Source organism: Orbicella faveolata, unplaced genomic scaffold (assembly GCF_042242905.1).
Source record: "Orbicella faveolata isolate gen_17 unplaced genomic scaffold, um_ofav_v1 contig_47, whole genome shotgun sequence".
Taxonomy (NCBI): Eukaryota; Metazoa; Cnidaria; class Anthozoa; order Scleractinia; family Merulinidae; genus Orbicella; species Orbicella faveolata.
This window is the reverse complement of record NW_028301577.1, coordinates 4435763-4454811: the sequence shown is the minus strand read 5'-3', so window position 1 is coordinate 4454811 and position 19049 is coordinate 4435763. Positions and strand designations below refer to the sequence as shown.

The window sequence follows — 19049 nt, the reverse complement described above, 5'->3', positions numbered from 1 at the left end:
TTTTTCGTTGACTGTGAATTCTAAAGAAAAGGGACCCAAACCTGTTTGTCCTTGAGTACTAAAAGATGATGAAAGAAAAGCCATAAAGATATGAAGATTCGTCTTGTTTCGATGGAGGTTTGTCAATCATGTCGTAAGTTAACAAAGCGTTATATTTAAAAGATATTGCCTATGCAGGCATGTATTTTCCCATTTTTGAACGCGTTCTAAATATTATGGCGTCAGCGTACTTAACAAACAAAGGCTTAAGACGCAAAACGCTAGCGGGTACGATAAAAGCATAAAAATAATTGCGTTTTACGTATTCTTGCTACTATTTACGTTCACTGGACGTAAAACATTCCTGTGGTTTTTTCTGATTACAAAACCGCGATTGCCATTTTTAGGACGTGCAAGAACGAGTAGGAAAATTTGCCCCTTGCACAACGTCTGTGTTTTGTGGTCGTTTCAATCGCAGATGTCATTCGGGGTGGCCCAGGTGTAGCCAGACCACACAGGAACAAGTGTGATGGTGATGACGAAGTTTCTGACTTTGGTAACGCAGTTTTTTCTTTGATGCAAATTGCGTAAAAGAATGGTGTTGTTGAAAATAGATTTCCAAAGAGTGACGTAGTAGATTGCGTCTGCGCAGTAAGAAACGCACAAATAGGTTCATTACGAAGTCATTGTAGTGTCACCGCAAATATTTCAGTAAATTTTACCAGTTGAAAAATACTAAAGAAGGCAGAATTTAAACTAAATTTAGGGAATTTATAAATCAGGGGAAAACACGAAGTCATTTTTACCGGATTGAAGAAGATTATACCCTAACTGTAAAAGATCGCGAGTCGGTCAAGAAGCCGTTGAACGGTGATGGCCTTTTGAGAGAGAGGCCGCAAACTGAAATACACAAATCCGAAATGGACCAAATAAAAGTAAACATCTATATAAGAAAAATCGATGTTAAAGCTGGAAGTCAAGTCAGCTGTCCCGGTTTAATTATAATCCGTCGGTTGGTCGAATCGGCGATTTACATTAGTTGCCAATGTTTGCTCCAAAATTACAATTACTAGTTTTATGGTCACAACGGGTTTCTGGTAAATAGAAAATCCTAATAACAACGAATATAGCAAGTCTCAGGTTGAAATTAGTGTGGACGTTTTTCGGAAGTTGAGTGTTGTTAAACGTTCGACGTATAACAAGAAAGATTCGGAAAACATACATTGAGGACTAATTCATCTTCAAGTGAGACGGCTTTCAGTGCTTTGGTAATATCTCTCCCCGCCAAATAACAACTTCAGTCTCATGTTTTATGCAGAGGGAGGCGAGCGAAAAAATCAAGAATTATGTAGATAATTCGCTGCTATTATGTACTTCAGGCGGAGACATTGTAGTGAACCTTTGAACTGAATCAATCGATGTTAAAAAGGTCGATTAAGGATAAATCCGGCTTGTGTCTACAAAGACTCGAATTTCTACAGAACAACACTGACTTAAGCAATAACAATTTATTGTTGTTAACTCTGTTATATTCATTACCTCTTCACTAGATTCTTAAACTTCAATTGTTCACCTTTTGAGACCTGAATTGAACTGTTGAACCTGAAGCTGTAAATAAATCAGCCACGAAGTTGGTCTATATCTCAGTATGAGGTTTTAATTTGTCAATAAAATCAAGCGCGCAATTTCCAACACTTTTCAGTAAAACGCAACGTTAAAATCCACGAAACAGTTTTTCTCATTAGCAAAACAAGCAGCTATTTTTTTTTCTTAAGATTACGCATTAATGGTTTCTACGAGGAACAGACAAGAAGAGCTTCATCAAGGAATAAAAAGGAATAAGCTTTCCTTATCGATCCTGATAGCCTTTTTTAGTTGATCAATACGATTGAAACCACTGAAAATATTCGCCCATCTGGCGTAGACTGACCAAGAGTACGTGCAAAACTAGAGCACAATTATCAAAGTTTATCCCAATACTGTCATTTTCTTTACAGGCTACTTGTGCTTTTAGTTTAAATAGAAAGAAGTAGAATACAGTACGTTTACTGAGGATTGTAGCAAAGAGAAATATAGATTGTTTTTGAGCCATGTTATCAAGTAGTGGCGAGTCCTTGTGGTTTTATCGCTAGCGTAAGACAGTGTTACGCACATGTCACATTGCGTGAAATGAAAATCGTTAAAGAGATCATCAATTATTGAAGCAATGAAGATATAAAGACAGAAGGATAAAATTTTCCATTACTCAAAGTTCTGGCGCCTTCTGATCGAAAAAACGCGTCAAGAACTAGCTTTGTTCAACTACACAAACGCAGAATTTCTTGAGAAGTGGTGAGTGAGAGCAAAGAGAGTTGTCGGCAAAGTGACAACGAACTTCACCAACTCGCCCAACATGAAGACGGAAGCACTGGCGTTTCTCATTTGCGCCTTATTCCTTCGCGAAACAACTGCCGACGAACAAGTGGCTCAAAGTGTGGAGCAGAAAAAAACAGTCGCAAAAAGAGACGAAGTATTTTACAACAATGTTGGATCGGTGAAAAACTCCTACCGAGTTTCAGGAGCGGAAAGGAGATCAGCAGAAAACCAGGAAAATCAAGCAAATCGGGCCGAGAGTACCAACAGTGAGTTGTTATACTACGGGTCATTTTATCCCAGGGATTTTGAAGGACGGGAATACGAGCTTTACTACCCTGAGAACCCCAGTTACGGAGAATGGTATGGCCCATTTGAGCCGCCGGTGGACTATTATGAAAACGGAGAAGAAAGCTGGGACGGCCGAGACTACAAACGTTCATTTGACTTCATTGGTCCTCGGGGAGGTAGGAGTGTGTACTATGGTCCCCGAGGGGGGAGGTATGTTTACGATGGCCCTCGAGGGGGAAGATCTGCTGAGAGTGAGGCTGGACCACGTGGAGGAAGATCTGTGGAGAACTCCAATGGACCTCGTGGGGGGCGGTCTGCGGAGAACGACAATGGACCACCCAGAGGGAGGTCTGCAGAAGACGAATCTGTAACTTTAAATACGAACACGGGACCCCGAGGTGGCAGAGCAGTGAACAATGATGGACCAAGAGGCGGACGAGCTGTTGATGGATCACAGACAAAGAGATCTACAACAACAGAACAAAAATTAGACGCAAAATCAACAGCAGAGAATGGACCGCGAGGAGGCAGGGACACCGCAGCCGATGCAGGTCCGAGAGGAGGCCGAGCAATCTCAGTGAAAAAAGCTTCTTCGGATGAAGCCAGCGGACCCCGTGGAGGAAGAGATACCCAGTCTGCTGCCAGTGGCCCACGAGGAGGTAGGGATGTGGGAGTCAAAAACCCCAGGGAAGAGAGAGTCAGGTCAGTTGAAAATGACGGTCCCAGGGGAGGCAGATCAGTGTTATTCGGTCCACGGGGTGGCAGGGCTGTGAATTCTGGTCCAAGAGGTGGGAGAGCCATTGAATACGGTCCTCGCGGAGGAAGATCTGTGTTTTATGGTCCTCGGGGTGGTAGAGCAATCGAATTCGGCCCCCGGGGTGGGAGAGCAGTAGATTTTGGTCCTCGGGGTGGAAGCGCAGTAGATTTCGGTCCAAGAGGTGGTAGAGCAATTGATTACGGCCCCAGGGGCGGTAGAGAAATTTATTACGGACCTCGGGGTGGGAGAGCAATAGAATACGGCCCTAGGGGTGGTAGAACTATAGAGTATGGACCTAGGGGAGGAAGAGCAATAGGATATGGTCCCCGAGGCGGTAGATCTCTTTTACATGGTCCTCGTGGTGGCAGATCCATGGAAACGTATGGTCTACGTGGTGGAAGAGCAATCGATTTCGGTCCTAGAGGAGGTAGGGCTGTTGAAAATGGTCCCAGGGGTGGTCGGTCTTTAGCGTTCGGTCCCCGGGGTGGTCGATCTGTGGGAGATGGTCCAAGGGGAGGTCGATCATTAGATCTTGGCCCTCGTGGTGGGAGATCTCTATTCGAGGGTCCACGCGGCGGTCGATCGACTTTGTATGATATCGTTTATGGCCCAAGAGGGGGAAGGTCTGCAGAATACGATGGTCCCCGTGGGGGAAGAGACCTTGATTACATCTTTGGACCCCGTGGTGGAAGAAGCCTGGGCTATGTGGACATTTATGGTCCCAGAGGGGGTAGAGCCTTGGAGGAAATAGATTTTGGACCAAGGGGAGGTCGCACCGTTGATTACGTAGGTGATGGATACTATGATTTTGGCCCAAGGGGAGGAAGGGCTATTTATTATGAAACAGGGCCACACGGGGGTAGGGGTATAGAATTTGAGGCGGGTCCCCGTGGCGGACGAGGTGTGGAGTATAGACTTTTCAGTGGGCCACGTGGCGGACGGGACATCTCTGGACCTCGCGGGGGACGCAGTGCCGCCTACTTTGAAATATCAAACGGCCCTCGAGGAGGACGTGCCGTGGAAAGTGGGCCTCGAGGAGGTAGGAACGCAGTCATTAACTCTATGTCTGGTCCGAGAGGTGGGAGGTCCATCTTATCAGAGGGTACCATGTGGACCAACAGTGGAGCGAGTAACACAGGGCCAGGCGGAGGAAGGAGCGTAAGCAACAGCAAGGCTGAGAAAGCTGGACCTCGAGGTGGTCGGAGTACGTCCGAGAATAAAAAAACTGAGAAGCGTGAGGCCACCAGCACTACAGCGGCTGAGAAGACACTTGCCAAAAAAAGAGAGGAAAGAGACTCTAAGGAGGCAGATGTTGATTTGCAAAAGATTGATAAACAGCTAACAAAGTCCAGCTAAGCGCAAACTTACCATGCAGGTTATCGTCCGGTTTATAAGGTAAATCATTTTACTAGAAATCCTAAAAGTATCGTTAACCGACATTTCGATGCATCAAGCATCATTCTCAAGACTGAGGTCGTTAATGTTAATGTCAAAGTTGTTATTTACGAGTTGGGTTCGAAATGGATTGCAGTATGCCTAGATTACATTAATAACAACTTTGACTCTAACATTAACGACCTCAGTCTTGAAACTGATGCTTGATGCACCGAAACGTCGGTTGACAATACTTTTTATCTCTCTTGTCAAATGCTTTAATAAGCAAATTATTTAACATCGTTAGTATTTCAAATTAATTTGCACTCGGGTTTCATTAACAAAAGAGTGATTTAAAACCAATCAGAACCAAATAAACAGTCGCAAAAAATGTCTGCTATCGACGGAACCACGTAGCGATTGACTTAATCAAGTTTATATGTGATTCAATTGGCTAAGAAGCGATATCGTTTCCTTGTTTTCCAAAGAAAGGAGCTATTATGATTCGATGCATTTTTTCTTCCGTTTCATTCGCTGAGTGCCCACCAGGTGACTTGCAAATAACTTCTTGCAAACAATGGCCTGAGCCTGCGTTCCGTCTAAACTTTTTGCTGCAAATAATTTTCTGCTCATGCGTAATTGTAGCCACACTTCGGTGAAAAATGGCAATTGTGGTCAAAAAAGAAAACAATTATTGGGCTTAGTTATCGAAAAATATCATTTGTCAGTCGCTGATCAGTTAATTATTAGCCTCACCCTTCGGCCTCGGAACTAGTAATTGATCTGCTCTCCACTGACAAATCATGATGTTTTGCTCAATCTCGTCCAATAATTGTTAAATGTAAGACACAGAAAGTTTATTTCTAGTATAGCAAGTGCAATTTTAAATAAGTTAGATATGCCTATATGGCTTTTGCCTTGTCTTTTTTCAGTTTTTATTTCTTTTTTATTTAATTTTCTTTTTTAATTAAATCAATGGTATTAGAGTACGTACAGGTCTGCCTTGGACTTCTGATAAATTAATATGCAAACACGTGTGGAAATTTTTTACGATATCGCGAGTATCTTCCAGAAAAAGCTTCTCTCGAAGCATAACAACGCAGCACAATCTAACTGTGATTTTTTTTCTTTCATTTTCGTTTCTTTTAAGGTCAACGTCCATGCAAGTAACGGATAAAATGACTCAAGAGTGATCTACTAAAACTCATATGACGTCAAGTTGAAACACGATGAATAATATTAAGCGAATACTCAGACCGGTAGAACAGAAAATATTGCTTTTCAGTGTCAAAAATATATATCCACACTGTGTAAACTGCTAAAATTAAGTTGCTTTCCCTCAACTTTATAAAGACGAGAATGAAATATTTTGAATTGTTCAGAAAGGAATGTAACGAGGTTAAAGGAAATTAATAAAATTGTAGAAGCCAAGTTCGTCTCATAATGGTCCTTCTTTTTATTTTATTAAACTGGAACAACGAACTGAAAGGGAGAATGAGTGAGGGGACGGAAATAATGAACCAATGAAAAGCTGAGAAAATGTAGCCTGCAGAACAGGCGGATTAGCAGGGCAGAGAATGAAACGCGATACACGAGCGCGGAGCGCGCCAACGAGCGCGAAGCCCGAGACGAAAAAAATCCGCGCTCGTGTATCGCGTTTCGCTCTCTGCCCTGCTAATCCGCCTGTTCTGCAGGTTAAGAAAATGAAAATGTGAACGTAAGGCAGAATGAAAAAATAAACTATTAAGCGAATGAGAGATTGAAGGATTAAGGCTGGTTTCCATATGATCGCAGACGATTGCAGACGATCGCGGATCGCAAAGCGCAGATCGCAGACGATCGCAAAGAGAGTTGTTTCCATATAGTCGCAGACGATCGCAAGCGATCGCAAAGCCGACTGTTGCATACATTTCGGACAGCGGAAGTGTCAAAATTACACACGCGTTGTGCTCGCGGGAAAATCGCAGCAAACAATATGGCGGACGTCGAGGAGGAAATTTTGCAGCAAGCAAATTTATTTCTTCTTTTAGTCAACCTATTTTGGAATTCCCTTGGCACTGCATCTCGCTCCGATCCAGAAGGTAGCGTTTTCAATCGCTTCAGATAACGACCATACGCAGTTCTTATGTTGCAGAATTTGACCTCCGCCTCAGCCGCCGATAAATTGGATTTCTCCCCGATTTTTTCCCAACAGTTAGCCGTTTTGATTTTGTCTTTGAAATCTTTACTGTTACGGTGGTAAACGCACTCATATCGCGCAACTTCTTCCATAAGTTTCTCGTTACTAACGTTACCTTGTTAAACGCCTGCCATGTTTACAACAAATAAGCGGTTGCTTCGTTGCTAAGAAGCGTTGAATCATGGGTCGGAATTCAAAATATTATGGGATACGTTTCGATCGCAGATCGCAGAACTTTGGTTTCCATATGATCGCACGATCGCAATTGATCGCAGACGATCGTAGACGATCGCAGGCGATCGCAGAAGATAGAACAATCGCGGATCGCGGATCGCAAAAAGTTCTGCGATCGTCTGCGATCGTATGGAAACACACTTCTGCGATCGCCTGCGATCGTCTGCGATCGTCTGCGATCAATTGAGATCGTGCAATCATATGGAGACCAAAGTTCTGCGATCTGCGATCAAAACGTATCCCATAATATTTTGAATTCCTACCCATGATTCAACGCTTCTTAGCAACAAAGCAACCGCTTATTTGTTGTAAACATGGCAGGCGTTGAACAAGGTAACGTTAGTAACGAGAAACTTCTGGAGGAAGTTGCGCGATATGAGTGCGCTTCCCACCGTAACAGTAAAGATTTCAAAGACAAAAACAAAAAGGCTAACCGCTGGAAAAAATCGAGGAGAAATCTAATTTATCGGCGGCTGAGGCGGAGGTCAAATTCTGCAACATAAGAACTGCGTATGGTCGTTATCTGAAGCGATTGAAAACGCTACCTTCTGGATCGGGGCGAGATGCAATGCCAAGGGAATTTCAAAATTGGTTGACTAAAAGAAGAAATAAATTTGCTTGCAGCAAAATTTCTTCCTCGACGTCCGCCACATTGTTTGCTGCGATTTTCCCGCCAGCACAACGCGCGTGTAATTTTGACACTTCCGCTGTCCGAAATGTGTATGCAACAGTCGGCTTTGCGATCGCTTACGATCGTCTGCGATTATATGGAAACAACTCTCTTTGCGATCGTCTGCGATCTGCGCTTTGCGATCCGCGATCGTCTGCGATCATATGGAAACCAGCCTTTAATTAGGATGAGGGCATGAACGAGTGAACGAAAAATTAAGTAAAATCTGTGTTCTTCCTACATCCATTGTCCAACCTCGTTCCCACGGCTGTGTAAAAGCCCTGCCTGGGAACGAGGTTGTGAGTTGTATGACTGACCGGGATAAATGGCTAAAGGAATAAGGAAATATGTTTCCCTGGGCTGCCTGTCAGCATCAATCAAAGGCTGAATGCTCGAAGTATTTTTCATTGTATGCGGTAATTAAAAGAGGACCCAAAGAGCGTTTTAAAATACTATCCCAGTTTATCCGCCTCTGCGGTGCTTTCGAATTTTCAGGCAAAGATCTTCAATACTAAAAATTTTGTACTTGCAACAGATTTCCACCAGATAAGCTCCTGATTTCCAGTTATATCTACATAAACGTAACAAATAACAAAATGTCCCCTCCAGTGTATAGTCAAGCGGCAGATCCTCCTCCCAACCCCACCCCATCCTGTTTGCTCCCTGGTGAGTCATTTCCAGGTTTTTCCAGGTTAGTCCCCAATCCCCGCGCATGAAACTTCCGGTTTCTCTTTCACGATGGCGAGTTCACTCGTTCGCGCGGCTAAGTGAACATTGCCTCTGACGACTGGCAGATAAGATTATGGCTATTAACTTACTCTACGATAATTGCCGCAAATCATGGCCCAAAGCCGTCTGTGCGTTCGCTAATGTGTGCGGTTATATCAGCTGTACTATTTGGTTCGGTGTTTTGGTTCCTCAAATATTGAAGAACTGCAAACGGCGTTCGGTCGAAGGCCTCAGCGTTCTGTGGGCTACTGCTAACTTTACAGCCTCGCTAGTGAACTGTTTCTTCGCTTTTTCGATCGAATTGCCTGTGTACATTAGAATATCGGCGGTGTACATGCCATTTCTTGAGTTTATCATCCTTCTACAGTTTTGGTTTTTCTCGAAGCATTCTGTTCAGATGAAGGTTGGTTATGGGACAGTTTGTTTCCTAATATGGGTTGCTGTGATTAGCTTGGAGCTTTCCGTTACTGACGTTGAAGAAAAAGTCCAGTGGTTAGCAATTGTGCTATGGTCCATCGAGTCATTTCCTCAGGTATGCAGTGTAAAATTAATTATGCTTCATTAAAATTACAAAACCTCCTAAAGATTCGTCAACTACAGTTTTGATGGTTCATACAAATTGAGATTTGCAGGTCGATCATCAAAATGGGGAAAGTCTCTGTGTATGATCAGATTCTCATAACAATTTTCATAATCCAGCTCAGCTAGTGGATTACAAACACTTCATCTTTCCCCAGGGATCCACATTGGTTTTTTCTCGAAGTTGTCAGCCAGGCAAGTATGCCAGATGACATACTTGCCCTGGCGATATATTTTACTTGCCGTTCAATAGGGAAGAATTGCAAGTGAACAACATGTAAATAAAGGGTGCTTACCATTTGTCAGAGTTGACCAGTTGGGAAGACCATTGAATATAATGGTAAGGGTTTTTCTAAAGTCAGCAAACCAACCAAATGAGATGGTGCTTACCATTTGCAAGTTGATTTCTCGTAATTGTTTTTGGCTGATGAGAGACTGGAAACTGAAAAATTTACCAAATGGTAAGGAAATATCCATCGTTCTGAGGACTACCTCTGGAGGTAGTCCACAATTTCCAAACGGATTTTACGGAAAATTACTGTTCTATTTGACTTTCAATCGAAATTTCCGTTTTTTTTTTCTAAATGGTAAGTACCCAGCAAGTTAACTTTTTTAGTATTTAACCGCGCGGCCATGGGCCGAGCGCGGTTCTAGGTTTACCCGTGGTTTATTATTTTTTTTTTTGTCGGTGACCAGACGCAGACCTCCGCTCCGCCAAACTTTGAGTCACGAAACGTGTGATGTTTTTCCGCCAGAAGCTGTTAAAACATAAATACACGGACAATTTTACGGATATTATTTTCTTTTTTGTGGGTAAAATATATTTTCTTTTCGTTTTACCAAAGCGTTGGATTCAAAGGGAATAATAAATACGCTGAAAAAAGGTATTACGTCAGCCATGGAATGCGCTGACCTTGCAGCTTTCACTTTCGCTACATGACAAATAAGATCGTGTTTACTTTGCAAGTTTATTTCGGCAGAAGGGACGGTCATTAATTTATTTGTAATTTTGCGAGTATTTCTTGTGGTTTTAGGCAAATGAAGTAAATCCTTTGACTGTTTCATCGCAGCGAGTTCACAGATCGGAAGGAAAATTAAATATTTGCAAGCCAAGCAAAGAACGTGTCAGAACGTGCAAAGATTACGTCATTGATAGGGAAATAACCACCGTACTAAAGATAGCCGTAGATAACGCAATGCTTGAATTATGTGACTCGTCTGACATCTTTGCTAACCCTTAACTCAAGGGAAAAAAACAATTAAATTTAATCGTGACTTTAAAGAAAGAAAGCGATTTGTAATAGTGTTCGTATCTTCATGCCCATACATATCCCGAAGAAAGTTCCAGATTAAGACTATTACGTCATCGGAGATGTCACAACGGCTACGACTGATGGTGCGATAATAGAGTTTGTGTTGATCAAGTGCTGTGATGTCTACAGTAATCAATGAATCATCAAACATTGCTTTGGAATATGCACTGCATTGCGACTGTAGTACTAAGAAAACAGTTAAATTTTAAAAGCGCGGTTATAAGATCTAACAGATCTTCTTGTTTCATGTGGCCAGTGTCACAGAACATCATGTCCGTAGTTGTGGCAGTTGATGTTAAGGAGTCAGCAGACACAGAAAATCCAGGTGCAAATGAAAATCAAGGCCTCTTCGACTGCCATGAGGCTGAAACAAGGTTCATACTCTTTTTGGGCTTTTGAAATTCCATGACTTTCCGTGACCTTTTCCATGATCTTTCCGAGTTTTCCATGACCTATGTTAAGCAGTTGTTCTGAAAGTATTGTCAAAACAATCTATTATTTAAGGTATTTTCCCACATTATGACACATAAAATGCGTGCTAGTGTTTTTTTTTCCCACTGGAATTAACTGGTTTTCTGACCTGTCTGTTGTTTTTTCAACGTTTGATTTTTTTTTTTACCTGTTCATTCTCAGAAAGTTTATTGCTTTTCCACAACTTTCCATGACCCACTCTCCAATTTCATGACTTTCCAGGCCTGGAAAATGAAATTATTAAATTGCGTGACTTTCCGGGTTTTCCATGACCCATACGAACCCTGCTGAAAGGAACGCTTTCGCTCTTCCTGCTTGTATTTGGATTGTTTTTCCAAAGTGTTAACATTCCTAAACACCACGTCGTGATCAAAACAGCTGATGCGATCATGCTACATGTTTCAGTGGATGCAGCTGCAGTTGCAGAGTATCAGTTGTTGACAAATTGAAAATTGGAAATACCACATCATCCAAGATGGTGGAACAAAATGATGATGGAGCTGCAAATCTTTCTTGGTTTTCTAAAAGTTCCAAATGGATAACAAGTGGTTAGAATGCAGGGAACCCATAAGAAAATTTAAGAAATGTTTTATTTTTTGGTTAAATCAAACTAAACTCGTCAAGCAGATGACTTTTCATATTGTTTTGGTCGTCGGTACGATTTTTTAATTGTCTCGGATGACCAGACGACTGTGAATATGGATCCCTGTATCCCCTTGCAAAATAGACTCGGTCAATATAGCAAGATCTTAGTTTGAGATGTAGCTTAATGCTGGGGACACAAAAACACTCCTTAATAAGCAATGTCACTCAGTAGTTTGTTTGTGTTATCTCATGGAAAAGTTTCAAAGTGCAGACCTCCCGCTGGCTTCCAGGAATTGGATGTGGAATCGGTCTTAAAATGTAGGTGTCAACAGATGTTTGTTTAGGAGGAGTGTGTGATGAGCCTTATTATGAATGTATATACCAACTTGTGCAACAGAGTGCAAATTTATTTCAACACAAGCTGATGCAATCATTGCAAAATTAAGTGCTGATCTTCAGCCATTGTAGCTTATGGTAATATTAAATTCCAATGATTTGCAGTTGATTTTTTTTGACCAGTCTGAATCTTTTACTTTCTGATGTTGTATTGAAGCCTCCACTAAAGTTTACCTCCCCAAAATTTAAGTTTACCAAGTAACTACACACCTGAAGTTGCACACCTTTGTTCTTGACCACCTTAGAGGGTAATTAATACCATACAGTTTCAAACGCAATGACCTTTCAATTGGTACTTTTGGATTTAGCTGTGGATTTAGAATGCCCAGACATGTACCACTTGTAGGCTAAGGGGAGTTAACTCCGATGCACACTTAAGTGTTCAATCAAAAGCAAAGAGTAGAGGGTAGCGATCATAGTAACAGCTGAAGTCTACATCAGGCCAGTGGCCCATACAGCTGGAGCTTCTGCCCTCCCCCCCTGTTGGGTGGGCTGCTGGTCCATTGTAGGGTTATCCCCCAACATTTAAATTCACTGGTGCCCATTTATACACCTGTGTGGAGTGAGGTACTATGAAAGTAAAGTGTCTTGCCATGAGGACCACAATGCAATGACCCTGACTAGGACTTACCAACTTAAACTGAACCAATTAACTAAGCTGACAAATTGTCCTACTTTGAACAACACTCTGTCAGCCTAGGGTAACAAACTTGTGTCTTACACTTATACTCATACTCATATTTAGCTCTTGTAAATTAGGTATGAAGATCATCTTGGGGAACCTAATAAACTCGTATTACATTGAATTGTACTAACCAAAAGTTAACTCAACCTCTTTTTGACAACTGGACCCAGTCAAATAACTCTGACTTAACTATGTGGGGAGGCAGTTGTTATCAAGCAAAGTTTTATAGGGGAGGCCTGCTCTGAAGTTCAAACCCTCATGCTTTTTTGTACCATTTTTGACAAGTGGTAACCCCGTCATACATGTGTACCTTCCAAAGAAAATTGTTTCTTTGTTACTTGCCTATAGTAGGCACCTTCAGTTGCATCCCTTTTCTATGCCTTTTTTGTAGACAGAGTCTTTTTGGAAAAGCCACTTTAAATTCCAAAACGACAGTTTTCCCTAACCCTTTTCTATACTTCAAGTGGTCATTAAAATTCCTGCACTTTACTATAACCGAACTTAATTTAGCTCTGAGGTACTCTCAGCTTTTGGGTCGATCCTCCTCATATAGCTCATTATTGGAATATCAGGACTTTTCCCTCCTTCCACGGGTATATCATTATGACAATCTACAAATTGGCAGATCTATACTGAGACTCGTCAGGGGGACACATGAGAGAGTTTGACACCAGTCATGATGGTGAAGTTTGTCAATTTCAGGTTATTTTGAACATGCGCCTGCGAACAACAAGTGGTCAAGCCACACCTTCCATTGTGCTGGGGCTGATGGGTAAAACATTTGATGTCCTGTCAAACTATCTTTTGCTGTTGCCACCACAATATGTTGTCATGACATATTTCTCAAGTACTCTGGCTTATATCAATGGAATACAGGTAATCAGTGGCTGGAGAGTATGTTGATAGATGAGCCACCTAATGGCTATGCTGTGATCTTTCTTCCCGGTAGCATATCTAATTTTTTTTTCACTTGCTATAAGTAGATTGCAATACACTGTATAACACAGTGAAAAGAAATTGTAACACAAAGATGTCTATTACTAATTCTTAGTCATTCAAAAAACTAGGGTTTTAGAACAATAACCGATGACACTTTTTTCAATCAATTAGCCTTGTAAAGGGCCACTAGCAGTAAACTTCAATCTGTGTGATTAGCAAAATATCTTTTTATTTTTGGAAGGGCGTGTCACTTCATTTCCGGTACTGAAGGTAGACTTCCTAATTTGGAGAGACCAAGGGACAAGATTGTAGGGCGCCTTGTAGTTCTTAAACACACATTTGAACCTTTTAAGAGAATTCTAAACTTGCATTTCTGGCTGGTAGCTTGATTAAGTTCCACAGGTTTCTCATCACTTTGAACTGGATAGTTTCTGTGACCCAGACATTTTGCTAATAAGACAGGATAAGAGTTACCCATTTTGACAACTTTCTGATGATTTTTGTTTCAATTGACATATCAAACCCTACGAAGGGTGAGTGGTGTAGTTTACATGACAACGTACCGCCCGCACCTGCCAACTTCTTGTAACTTGATTGGTCGAATCAGGCGGAATCCATGAGATTGTTGTCAAAAAGGTGTCAGAAAAGATACGTGTAGCAGTACGGCGCGCAGTACGGCGCGCAGTACGGCGCGCAGTACGCAACTTGTTGTATGACGGCTAACCTTTTTTATTATTATTTCCTCTCAAACAATAACAGGTTATTTGGTATCCTAAGCAACAACCTAAAAAGACTACAATCATGCGCAGAACATACGGCAGCCTTGGCGATCTCAACGAGGACGCACTTGAAGCTGAAGATTGTGACAATCTACCGCTGATTGGTGATCCTGAGGGCTCAATAGAGGAAGTAGACAGAGGATCCGTAGAGGAAATGGCTTCCGTGTGTACATTAGTCAGACCGAATTTTGAATTCCGCGCCAGATTACGCGACATTCCACGCTGCCAGTTGCTTTGTATTGCTTATCAGCTTCTAGCCTTAGCAGTTTTCAGCGTGTGCGTATGCGTCACCACCCAGCACGCGTGGGGAATGTTCGCGCCAATTGCGGTCGCCGTTGTACTGTTTGGCGCGTTTTTATATCGAAATTACCGCGAGGGGCGGATGCACTTCGCTGACCCCATAATGGCCTGGCTGAACAGTTGCTGCGAAGATCAACCCGTGCAGTTCACGTGGGTAACACGTGATGCAGAAGACTGATCAAGAAGGCAGTTTTTTCGTAGGTCAAAAGAGGGGAAAGTCATTCGATGACAACACTAAATGATCGCTGATGATGCGTACAAGTCCAGAACTCACGCTGTTTGCATCGCTATACTTGGTGGCGCTCGTCGTGGAATAACCCAGTTAGTCTAATTCGACATGCAAATATAGGCTAGTACGATTTTGGCCACAAAGTGAAAAGGAAAATAATGCTTTCTCGTCGTGATTTGGCATATTAAGTTTTAAAAAGGTCTAGGCTGCTTAAAAAAAGGCTTACCGTAGAATTCCGAAAGTAACGGCTCCTCTGAAAATAACGGCTCCCTGAAAGTAACGTTAATTTTTTACCTTCCTATTGAACCGCGAAAGTAACGGTCCCCCCGAAAGTAGCGGCCCTTTGACGAAGTCAGTCACCAAAAGGGGAACTCTGATCTCAAGCGCAATGCGGATGGAGGTGGGTGACTGCATGACCGAACAACTTGAAGAATTATTTGTGATTTTATTTCGAACTTAACTGAATTTTTTTAAAACTATGATATATGAGCTGTATTTCTCCAGCAGCAGAGTCAAATGATACACTGTAGTGTAATCAGTTGCATCGCGATACTTTCGCCCTACAGTACCAACGTTTAGGGTCTTTTTTTTGTACGCACATAAACGGAACTTTTAAAATTTCATGTGTTACACGTTCACTTTGTCTGAAACAACTGTTACCGTACAAAAGTTTTTTAACCATCCGAAAGTAACGACTACACGAAAGTAGCGGTCCCCTTTGCCTGCAAAAACGGAAAGTAACGGGGGCCGTGACTTTCGGAATTGTACGGTACGTTGCATAAAAAGCGAGCGAAGCAAGATTCTAGAGAGTTCTATAGAATACTGTAGGATATCATTTATTACCTCTCAAATAATTAACAGAAAGGTCCTGTATTCTTGCAGTGAATACAGATAGAATCGATTAATCTTTACACCTGACTGCGTAACTGTGTGTTAATGTTGTTAAGAGACATTAGATATAGATCACCCATGGAAGATTTGATTGATTGATCTTATTCGTTGTTATCAAAATTATATTTTTTATAAGAATTACTTAATTCTTGTATTAATTTTTTATTAACTGTATTAATTATTTATCTATTAATTGTAGTTATTTTATGTATCTTATTAGTACACGACCCCACAAGCTTGTTAGCTTTGACGTCTTTCATCGTGTATAAATAAAGGTTGTATGTATGTATGTATTTACCCGTTGCTTATGGCCAATAACGACAGCGGTTGATCAGACGAGGTTACTGTAGCCGTTGCTACAGTAACAACGTCCCTTATCCCTAATCCCTTTGCTTTATTCTGCATATAGTTTATCGATTGCATAGATCCCAAATGCCAGGTTAATTGTTGCCGTCATGTGCTACTTAATATAGGTAAGCTAGCTGTTTCAGTTTCCATGATGGACTTCTCAGAGATACTTGAATCATTCTGGCTACTTCCAGTTTGTGTTTTGATACTTCTGACTGCTTGCAGACTCTCTTGTATCTTTTGCACTTATAAAGTGAGATTCGAGAGCGTCTCTTGTGCTTCAGCTATTGGCGGTAGGCTGATGGTTGTCTTGTTACCTAATGAAACGAAATGAAATGAAAACGTCCGATTAAATTGTTGATATTTTGATGAATCGATGGAAACGATTCGCTTGTTGCGTTTGCGAAGTGTCTGTGAAGAGGATTTCGATGAAGTTTTGAACGACTAGTAGATTTATACTAAAACAGTTAGATTATTCGCTCTCGATTTCTATGCGTGATAGTGACTCGGGCAGCGCCCGGGTGTCACGTGATTAGTTGGGAAATTTGTGGTGATCTTTGGCAGTCTTCGGATTAGTTTTGGAGGTCTTCGAAAGCTTGCTAATTATTCGACCATCTTCGAAGGCTTTCGGTGAACTTCGGGCATCTTCAAAATGCCTCGGATGATCGTCGAGAATCTTCGACTTTCTTCCAACTAACTTCATAGATCTTTGTAATTTGTACTCGTATTTTAATTTGGCACTGATGCTACAGGAAAGCTAAATTCCTTTTTATCCAGTTAGGACTGAGTAATTTTTACAGGTGTGTAAATAATAGAGTCATGTTAATCGTGCTTTCTAATTCATGAGAAGAGTTAGATGCTGAGCTGTTCTGAAAACGCGTGTGCACTTCCAACGTTCATAGGTGTTCACAGAAGAAGATTTTTGTCAACTTTTTCTTCGATGTCTTCTTCGCCCTCTACTTCTGCTTGGAACTCGTTTTTTACTCCCTTTACTCCTACCAGTGGAGTATTTGCCTATTAAAATTACTGGCGTACGAGTTTTAGTGGATTTGCGTGTTTTCCACGAATTAGTTGCCATATTACGAGGCAAAGGAAAAGTTTTAAAAGAACTTCATGTAAAGCGCAATGATTTCTGCTTCGTGCATTGCACTGTCCACTTATAGTCAAAGCTTTCCTCAGTTGTGACTTGAAAATATATTTCGCAGTATGTCCATGACAGCGCTTCTGATGGGCCTTAACGTCCAGCAGTAAATAACAGGGTTTAAAGATGAATTAAATAACATCAGGGTCCATGTGTAAATTGCAATTAAAGACATCCTTCTGGGTACATTTGATCCATACAAAGCAATGAAGGCCAGACTAAAACTGTGCGGCAAATAACAGAACAAAAACACGAGATATACGTAGAATGCACCGATTGCAGATTTGCTGGCGCTTGCAACATTTGAAGCCATTTCACCGTTTGGTCCTACTTGCTGTATTTGCAGGGCTTGGATTTGGTTTTTGTGGCGTCGCACGGCCAGATAAATCCTCAAGTATAGGCACGCTGAGGCCACGTAACACGTCACAGTAATAACTGGCAAAACCACATAACTAATATTAATAGAGACCAACAATCTGGATAACGCAAGAAACGTGCTTAACACCCACTTCAAGACTACTACAGCAACAACACGCCTGTGATTCACAAGTTCCTGGTATCTGAGATGAAGATGAATTGCCAAGAATCTATCTAAAGAGATATGACGCCGAAAAACGAAGCTGCAGACAGCACGACGGTGATAAACGTAAATATGGTATAGGCAGCACAAGTTGGATAGCTTTCCATGTTTTGCTGTGACCACTTGATCAGAAATGCGGTGGCAAAAGGATGGCACAGTAAACCAACACCAAGGTCAGTAAAAGAAAGACTCAGAAGCAATGTTCTCAAAGGCTTTGACAAGGAGGAAGCTTTTCTTAGCGCCTGGATTGTGACGCTGTTAGAGAAGATGGCGGTAATGGTCAGGAGAACGTTCAAGGCACAGCTAACGATGTACAATGGATAGAAATCTTCAACCTCGGTACCGGTGGGCTGGTATATCAGTAGCTCGTCACAGAGAGGATTTTTCATGATCTTGAATTGCTTCACAGGGAAAGGATATCAGAGGCCGTTTCAGCTCAGCAAAAGGATACTTACTTGATCTTTCGTATTGACAGACAACTTTGCTCTTGTTCCTCTTGTGTAGGCGCTCAAACCAGCTGCCAGGCAGTGGAGAAATAGTACCAATTTAGTTTTGAGCAAACGCGAATAAACGCTGTGTAAATAATTCGACATAAGAGAAAACACATTTTTCCTACTTGAATAATGATCTGGAAACACAGACATTCGATCTGACTTCGTTATTCATGACTAATTGTAAATTAAAATACCGTATTTCGTCGATGAAACCCTTCACCGCCCTTGATTAAGCGCCCAAATGGAACCAGGATATGTAAAATTCCAATCTATCCTCAATTAATAGTTTAAATGAATGTGTGAAGTTAAGGAAGACAGAATTACTTGACGATTGACAAGGAAAAAGCTGGACATGAAATAACTGCTCGGGGTCGCTTAATGGGTTTTTATGGTATTAATATTCCTTTACTCTTTTACTACTGACTGAGTAAATATTGTATATCCATTAAACTCTTGTAAACCAGGTACTTTTAAATTAAATTTGCTTCCCTCTCGGTCAAAGACAGACGGAAAAGGAGTTTGCGAAAAGAAAGGGTTATTATTTTATGATAAAATAAAGAAAAAATTGTACTATTGTTTAAAAAAGATGGTCTATATATACGGATGGAAATTTGTCAAACTAAGGAAGTCGTTTTCATTTAATCGCGCCGGTGAATATTTAGTATAAGTGCATTGTAGTCCAATCACTTTTCCGCTTAAAAACACATTCTAAAAAGAAGCAAGTTCCAAAATACCGATTTTTGGCAATAATATA

The 19049-nt window shown here is 41.4% G+C and overlaps 2 protein-coding genes and 1 pseudogene across 2 annotated transcripts; 2 read left to right on the top strand and 1 right to left on the bottom strand.

Moving 5' to 3' along the window:
• The first annotated feature begins 2185 nt into the window (after window positions 1–2185).
• LOC110066648 (uncharacterized) lies at window positions 2186–6184 on the top strand. Its single transcript, XM_089279237.1, has 2 exons — window positions 2186–4774; window positions 5904–6184. The coding sequence occupies exon 1, from the start codon at window positions 2372–2374 to the stop codon at window positions 4733–4735; it is 2364 nt and encodes a 787-aa protein (XP_089135363.1). The 5' UTR covers window positions 2186–2371; the 3' UTR covers window positions 4736–4774; window positions 5904–6184.
• A 2369-nt stretch (window positions 6185–8553) lies between these two features.
• On the top strand, window positions 8554–16021 carry LOC149096850 (uncharacterized). The gene is made up of 3 exons (XM_089279238.1): window positions 8554–9097; window positions 13297–13470; window positions 14293–16021. The coding sequence occupies exons 1-3, from the start codon at window positions 8639–8641 to the stop codon at window positions 14788–14790; spliced, it is 1131 nt and encodes a 376-aa protein (XP_089135364.1). The 5' UTR covers window positions 8554–8638; the 3' UTR covers window positions 14791–16021.
• A 918-nt stretch (window positions 16022–16939) lies between these two features.
• On the bottom strand, window positions 16940–18729 carry LOC149096849 (putative G protein-coupled receptor 45; annotated as a pseudogene).
• Between the last annotated feature and the right edge of the window lie 320 nt (window positions 18730–19049).